The sequence below is a fragment of the Rhinolophus sinicus genome, chromosome 3 (assembly GCF_057876585.1).
Source record: "Rhinolophus sinicus isolate RSI-liver-muscle chromosome 3, RSI-T2T, whole genome shotgun sequence".
Lineage (NCBI taxonomy): Eukaryota > Metazoa > Chordata > Mammalia > Chiroptera > Rhinolophidae > Rhinolophus > Rhinolophus sinicus.
The window spans coordinates 105492684-105501155 of NC_142503.1; the positions used below are offsets into that span (position 1 = coordinate 105492684).

An 8472-nucleotide genomic window follows, 5' to 3' on the forward strand; every position below is an offset into this window, starting at 1 on the left:
AAATCCACAAAAAATAAAAAGCTGCATTGCACATAAATGACATTTTTATTCGAAACCTTTGTTGTATGGGAATAAATTTACCATTACATTGAATGGTAGCAAAAAATACTCAAAACAGACTAAGTGGCATCAATTAGATTTAAGTCTAGCAAATTAGAATCTAATGGCATTGTGGACATTAAAAATTTATTATAAAATATTACACAATATGGCAAACAAAGCATCTTTGTTGTTGACAGTGCAAGCCACAGGAAAACATATCCGAAATTTGCAGCAAAACAGTTTAAAGCCTGTGCTCTTTCCACTGCTCTAAGCAGCCTCCCTATTTTTTTTTCCCCTCTTTAAGACAAAATAGTCTAAAATCATACATTCCTGAAACGAACAGGCACCTAAGTTAATTCTGGATGTGCATGAGCCATGCTCTTTTACTTTTCCAACTTTGTTGGAGGGAATCCCCGCTACCTGGAAGATAGTCTGCATAACCTCATACGTACTGACGTCTCACCTAAAACTAGGAAGATGGGGGTCATACTCACATGTTCGGATATGCACCATGTTCGTTCTTAATTCGATAATTCTTCTGTAAGGGATTTACTGAGGAATGTGATGCATGAAATTAATATGTATTGTATATACTGTGTAAAGATGTTCATTGTAAATGAATAAGTGGGGCGTATGTGATCCTCCCGTAACTTTTTTTCTTGTTTTATAAGATAACTGAGCTGCTGAACGATGTAGAGAGACTGAAACAGGCGCTCAATGGCCTTTCCCAGCTCACCTACACAAGTGGGAGTCCCAGCAAGAGACAGAGCCAGCTGATTGACACCCTGCAGCAGCAAGTGAGGTCCCTGCAGCACCAGCTGGCTGTGAGTGCCGGGCCTGCGGGTTGCGGGCTGCGGGTGGGGTGCGGAGCTGCGGGTTGTGGGGTGCGGGGCTGTGGGGTGCGGGCTGCGTGTGGGGGTGTGGGCCTGCGAGCTGCGGGCTGCATGCGGGGTGCGGGGATGCCGGGGTGCCATCACGTCCCTGCGTGTTCATCAAACTCCTTTAGGAGTCAGATGGATTGTAGCTGTGTTCAGATCCAAGAGCATAGTCATCGTTGCTCAAAGTTGTGGACACTGCTGGGAGGGTATCGTTTATTTGGTGCCTACTCTATGCCAGGCCCTACACCACTCATTTCACATACTTTAAATTTTATCTTCATCACAATCCTAAAAGGTTTTTATTCCCCCCAGTTAACATTCCATGTTAAGGAAACAAAGACAAAAATACCTGATGCCTAGGGTCAGACAGCTGGGTTTAACCCTGGGACTGGCTGGCTCCAAATCTGGTATCTTTCTAACTAACTGCAGCACACTCTCTAAAATATTGGTCAGCTAAACTAACGGGTTTTTTTACATATATAATCTCTTATCTTTATGACTAAAGCTAGTCATTCCTATGGTTTTAGACCTTATATCATTACACATTAAAAGAAAACATCTGGATATATAAATCCATATAGGTACCACTAGATCTCCTTTACATATTGAAGAAAGCACCTGGATTTACAGGCTAAACATGGAAGCTCAGTTCTAAGTCCTGCCGCTTAAAAGCAAGGACATGGAACCTTCTCCTAACGCTCGGCTTCTTCATCCATAAAATAGCATAGTAAGAATGGATTCCTTGTTTGTTTGCTTTTTTAATTGAATGAGCTAGCATGATGTGCGTGGACATGCTAAGTGAAACACAGCACAATCAAATGTAAATTGTTGCCAATATTTTCATATTCTGTAGGAACTGGTTATGAGTTATTTTGGATAAAGTTATTTTTTAAGTCTTCATTTGATATTACTGTTGGCCTACCGATTAATAATGACAAATTGCTGAGTTGGATCTTATCAAAAGGGTATGCTTATCCCTCCAATAATCGGAAATATTTGTGTATCATTTATTATGTTCACGACTGTCTAAGTGCTGTCAGGAACGAAGAGAGTATGCAGTTCTTGTTCCCAGGTAGTCCTGGGTAGTTAGAGAGGCAGAATCTAGATCTATCAGAAGTAAAACAAGACAAAAAAATACCAAATATAGAATTGCAAATACAGTCCCAGATTCTAAGTGACATTAATTCCCAGGAAGGGAAGATTACTGATAGGGCCGAATCTCGTTTCAGAGAGGAAGGGAGGACCTGGCAAGCACTTGTAAGATCGACGGTATTTTGCTAAGTGAAAGGAAAACAGACTCTGCCAGGCCCAGGCAACAGGGTGAAGCAGGGCATGGAGGTGGAACAGGCTGATGAGTTGGGATTCTCTTTTATATGTAACAAGGTGTCACCCCCGGTTTTTCAGCCAAAAGTGATAGGAGGGGAAGAGCTGCCTTAGTCTTGGAAGCATGACAGGGAATAAAGTCCAGAGACGGGACAAGATGGGAAGCTTTTGCCACAATCCAAAGCCTAAGTTAAATGTCTGGATAATTTTGTGGCATTAAATGTGAACTAAGGCAGTCATTTCATGTGACCTAGGATAAGTAGAATTGCTTTTATTTTGAATGTTCTCACACGCCCATGAGAAAAATTCATACTGTTGTGATGCTGTGGAATTTTGCACCTGTTGGGTCCATGGTGGTTTGTTACAAGGAGCAACAGGAGCCCTTTCCTCATCCCGTTGTTTTATAGCCTCAGGCCCAAGGACAGAAGTGTCATGAGGCTCCATGTGTCTGGAAAGCTGAGTCCTGATGTTCTAACCTGTCCATCTTTTCACATATCTAGGATGCTGACAGACAGCACCAGGAAGTAATTGCAATTTATCGGACACACCTTCTCAGTGCTGCACAGGTAAAGAGCCATTTCTCCCTTGCAAAGGCTATTGTTTTAGAGAAAATCATTTTTCGTGTTCAGGTACATTTATGTGGAAGTCATGTTTAAAGTAGTTGTACCCCATATGCTTATTTAAATATAATTGTGTTTCTTTTAATCACGGCCTGTGTATCTCCCGCAGAAATTTTCAAAGCTGTATAGCAACACAGCATCTTAAAGTTAGTATTCTCTCCACCTGCTTGTCACTCATTTTATAGATAGTTTGTCAGCATATGGCAGCACACAGTAATGTATTGCTAGCTAGAGAGAATGCCTTGGCAGCCACCGGGGCCGGCAGCTAAAAGAGGGGAGTGGAAGCTCAGGAGTGTTTCTTTGAAATGTAGAGAATACTGTATAAGTACAAAAATGAAAAGTAAGGTGTGTGGAATTGTAATAGTTTCAGGAAAAAAATTGGTTCTGTTAGGAACGTATCAATAATATTTATATATTGAGCCCTACACTCAGTGAAGCATAAGAATTCCCTTCTTTGGGGGTATAAGAGAAAGCTATTTTTTTAAAAAGATAAATCACACCGAGAAAATGTTTAACACACACAGATAAAGGATACCATACTTAGTGCCCTGTGGAAACCCTGCGATCAGCATCTCCAAAATTCTCAGAATAGATTTTTCAGGAAGATGTACTAAAAGATACAATGTTAGACTGGCAGGTGAGCTATAATAGAATTGTTTAAGATTTGAAGTTTGTCAGGTCACATGATTAGAAAACAAAACAAAACATAGATGTGGAGAGAAAATGTCAATCAAAGAGAAGTCATTAAAAAAAGAACTAGGTAAAATAATAAAAAGGAAGAAACGACGATGTCAAATTCTTAAAATCAAAAGCCTGCCTGTTCTGTAAGAGATGAAGGGGAAACCAATGGAAAAGAATGAACGGTGTGATCAAAGGAAGTACCTTCAGCACTTTTTTTTGAGTAGGTAGAAGATAAGCTGGGATTTGAAAGCATGTTGCAGTTACTAGAGAAGACTGTGGAAGGACAGCGGGATGGGAGGTTTAGGAGGGGAAGCAGTGACAAAGTGTAGCTCTGTATTCGAGGGCCTGAGGAACTCACTCACATCTGATACTGGCGAAGGGAGGAAAGCCGTGCTCGCGCTGGAAGACTGTAAACTAGCAAGCCTTTCAGCTTTGTCTAATGTGTGCTTCTGAAATCTGAAATTATTTTCTACTGACTCCTAATGAAACACAGCAGAAGCAGTTTGGCGTCTGAAATAGTCTTGCCTTCTGGCATCACCAAGTTAGCTAAGAAATTCAGTTTAGTCAACTACGGCTAATGTTTGATATTTAAACATCCTGTTATTATAGAAACAGATTTTGGAAGCCAAACTTTCTTATATTAATACAAGGCATTATGCTGAAATCTATTCAAGTGCTCCAGCAAAGAAACGGGGTAATGCGGTCACGGGGTGCTGCAATAAGCCCACCATGTTGACGTGCATGTAATCAACCCCTTGCCATCTTTTTAAGTTTAAAGTGTTTCTTTCTAAATGTAAAGGGCTAATATTCATGTAAAAAGATCCCAACCTCACTAGTAATGGGAGAAATGCAAATAAACAAGGAGGTACCGTTTTTCACTGAAGGGATTGGTGACTATTAAACAAGATGGTGGTTGTAGTGTTACCCAGGGCATTGTGGGAAAATGGGCATTTATACCCTGTTGGTGGGAGCGTGAATTGTTATAATCTGTATAGAGGGAAATGTTGTAGTACTTAGCAAAATTAGAAATTGAGCCTGCTTTTTGACCCATCAGTTTGTTTTCTGGGAATCTGCTTATAAAGATTGAAAACACCTTAAAATGCCTATCACTGGGGGAATGGATAAAGAAATTACGATGCATCCATACAGTGGGATATTATACAATCATTTAAAATAATTAGGGAAATAACTTAGGGAAAATTTGTAGGACACTGGGTGAAAAGGCAAGTTGCAAAATAATATATATAATTCTATTTATATAAAATACCTAAATATGGGGATTTTTTTCATTAATTGCTGTTTTAATTTTAAAAAATCTCAGCAGGAGCAAAATGTCCTTGTAGTTTACTTGGTTCATTTCTAACTTATGCTGCCTCTTACCATCCGAGCTGTTATTATGAGAGAGAGAGAGAGAGAGAGAGAGAGGTTTGTTTATCTGATTTCTTATAAGAGGTGTTAATAGCAACTGGTGTGCACTACTTTTAAATGGACTTTCTTTGTTTCCGCCGTAGAGCTCTACTCGCTTTTCCAACAAATCCTGTGGAATAGAACCGAGGTAGTGAGGATTTAGCATTTGGTTAATCGCAGCTGGTTAGACCCTACTGTACAGTCTTGTCTTTAGAGTTCTGGTGTAGGTGCGGATGACGTAAAGGATGTCGCCCCTTCCTCCTCTGTCCCCAGGGCCACATGGATGAAGATGTGCAGGCGGCCTTGCTCCAGATCATACAGATGCGACAGGGGCTCGTGTGCTAGCAGGCGGCCCCGCCTGTCACCTCACCTGCTGGTGCCGAGTGCTGGGCTCCAACGCAACAGCCTTTCTGAGCCTTCCCGTGCGAGTGTAATGGAAATAAAATATTTTTTGTCCCATCAGTAGGTTTTTTTTAATTAGATGAGTATGTGATGGAGTTGTTCACTATCAGTTCAAATCTTACACTCTGTATATGTTAATTTAACAGTTAGGCAAACAGCGTAACACTCTGCTTTGGATTGGCCACATGTTTTTTAAACCGTGGAGTCCCTAATAAAACATGAGCCATCTGAGTGGGGTTGAAGAGGGGTTAGGCTGAACAAATTGTTTAAAGATTTCTTTCAGAGAAATTAATTTGGTTGGTGGCCACTTTTAAGTGGATCAAAAGATCTTTCAGCTTCATCCTGAGCCCTCAGACCTCACGCAGTTTTAAGGAATGCGTTGGAACTTGGCTGGCCAAGTTCCGTTTTTACTGATGTCACTTAATGAGTGCCTTGAACTTCTTTGGGAGGTACAGATTTGTTTCTTCTTACACTAATAACCTTTATGCCTTTTTAAGTATGTTTCTTGAAAATAGTTTGCATGCTAAATTACATTTAGATTGAGAACAGGCCAGGGTGGACTATATCAGGAATTTATAATAAAGTTGCCTCCACAACAGTATCTTAATTTTCCCTTGTGGTGACTTTTCTTGCCACAGGATTTAGAGAAGTATGATAAATGGTATGCTAGATTTTTCAACGTGTCAAAATTTTAGACTTTCTTAGCAATTACTTTGACATTTGCTACTATAGTAACCAAGTACTCATTATATATGCATCCTCCAAATGTTTTGTATTTATTTATAGGAAAATTGCACTAATGAGGTTAATAATGTGAAACGCAGTTTTCTTGCAAAATGAGCATGAGAGAATTGGTTTTAGAAAACAGATTTTTAAGGTTTTAGACAAAAGTGCAATAATATAGGAAACTAAGAATATAGGTAGCAAGAAAATAAAATTGGACATGTTTATAGTAAATACTCTATTGTAACCATTTTTATTAACTACATCTCATTAAGAAAAGTTGATGTGTTTTGTTATTTTTATTAATATTTTTTTACCATTCAATTTGACAATTACTAATTTGACTGTTAGCAAATAAACTGAACAAATGAGTTATTTCCACCAAGTTCTTTTTTAATTGCAATATGTGCCTTAGCAGTAATCTTGGAGCATCTTGAACCAGACTTTTGATCCCATTTTTTATAATAACAAGGACACAGGACATCAAAATAGCTTTTTCCACTGAAAAAGAAGTATTTCTTCAGTGTAGAAACAACAGTGAAAAGGCAGAATTGGATTTATTCTTAATTCTTTAGGTGGATATACACAGTTTACATAAGCAGTATTTGGATTCTTTAATTTTTATATTTAATGTTTTACAGCATGACTTCTGTTTCATGAGCCACCTGCTAAAACCCTGGAGTAGGAAAAGTCCTTAACTGAATACTCACATTTCAATGCTGTATTTTCCATGAGTAGGAAGGGAACCTTATGTGTATTTTATTTTGCCCTCAACCATCAATAAAATGTTTTCTGTGGTATATTGTTTTGAATATCCTTGTAAAAGATTCACAAGGTAAACGTCCATTTGTTGCCTTGGAGAATTTGATGTACAGAACCATGGGGTCCAAAATACAGATGGTGACATCCATTTTCTGTTACTGTGTAGAGTGAAAGATCAAGTAACCTTGAATGTATCCCATTGTCTCATTCACTCACCTTTTGATATCAAAGGCAGAAACTTCATTTAAGACACTGAAGGTTAAAGCTTTTAGATGGTAAACAGGAGGAACATAAATGATGGGCCATGCTGGTCTCTGCAGTCCTGTGTTCACAAAGGCTGTGAGGTCTGAACTTTGGCCGAGAGGAAGGAAGATGGGTTGTTGTACAGGTGCTCTGAGTGCTCGCTGAGAATCGCTGACTCCTTCCTGTGGGAGGGCAGGCCTTGGCGGAAGCTTTATTATTAATCCATTGTTTAGTCTTTCTCTCATCACTCCTGCATCGTCAGAAAAGCTTGTTCCTTTTGACAGAGGGTCCCTGTTCCCAAGAGCTATTAACGTAAAATCAAATACTCACGCGATGAACATCTTAAGTTTTCATATTACAGTGACTCATCACTCGCTATACCTGCGCTGCTCTAAAACTCCAGATGAATTTTAATCTTTCTGATGGCTTGTTTTTCATTTAAACTTTTTCTCTTGATCCCAACCAAATGTTACACAGTTTAAAATGTCCTCTTATTCTAAACGCATTGGATCATTGCTGCTGAAAAACTCTTGCATCTTTAGAACGTGAGCACTTTCCCCCTAGTGTTACCAGTTGCCCTCTCACGAGGACCTAAAACTGTTCCCCTGCACGTGCTTCTTACCTACCTGAAGGGTTCATGTTCTCAGTTCACTCGTTTCAGAGTCAGCAAGGGAAGGGTTTCAAATGAATTGTCGCCATCCCTGGTGGATACGTGTCTCACTCAGTGCCTGCTTACCTGACGCCAAACATTGGCAGTGGTTACAAGCCTCTCTTGCCGCCTGCGTCACCACGGTTGGGTTGAAGAAAACTACTTCTCGCTGCCTCTTTAGTTTCCTGGTCACTGGATGCTGCAACCCCATGGTGACCTTTTTGCCTCTTGCGTGTTCTGTGCGTCCAAGTCGTGGCAGGCCCCAAAATGAGGATGGAAAGAGGAGGGCCTGTGATGAGCATGTCAAGTACGGTTGCACACGTCTGGCAGAGAAAAAGAGCCTGGACCTTACTCCTGGCTGCTAAATGCTGTGAATAATTTTCAGAGAGAGGGAAGAACCATTACAAGTTTCAGAGAGGAAAGAAAAAACAAATGGCACCATAAAATACATCGAACGCAAAATACCGAATGGAAAATAGGCATCTCTGCCCTCGTCTTGTTCATTCAGTGATGTCCCCGACTATGGACGTGAGACTTTGGTGTTGGAAATTCTTCCATGTTTGCTGGGGCCTTGATTATGTGAAACAAGGCTGTCTAGAGCAGCCCCTCAAGGTAAATATTAACCTGCTTCTTAGCATGGTGTCTGTTTCTTAATGCGTGTAAGGCCTTTAGCTCACAAGAGTCGTAAATGCAGAGATTTTAAAAAAACTCGAAAAACTGCAGCAGAGATGGCATTCCAGGA

The 8472-nt window shown here is 40.1% G+C and overlaps 1 protein-coding gene across 6 annotated transcripts in view; it reads left to right on the forward strand.

The window, feature by feature from the left end:
* UACA (uveal autoantigen with coiled-coil domains and ankyrin repeats) overlaps window positions 1-6876 on the forward strand; it is an 85809-nt gene extending 78933 nt beyond the window's left edge. For all 6 annotated transcript variants that reach the window (XM_019736005.3, XM_088796860.1, XM_074328204.2 and 3 more), the window contains 3 exons: window positions 714-866; window positions 2744-2809; window positions 5225-6876. In XM_019736005.3, coding sequence (XP_019591564.3) covers window positions 714-866; window positions 2744-2809; window positions 5225-5296 — 291 coding nt within the window. In that variant the 3' untranslated portion in view covers window positions 5297-6876. The remainder of the gene's footprint in view (window positions 1-713; window positions 867-2743; window positions 2810-5224) is intronic.
* The last annotated feature ends 1596 nt before the right edge of the window (window positions 6877-8472 follow it).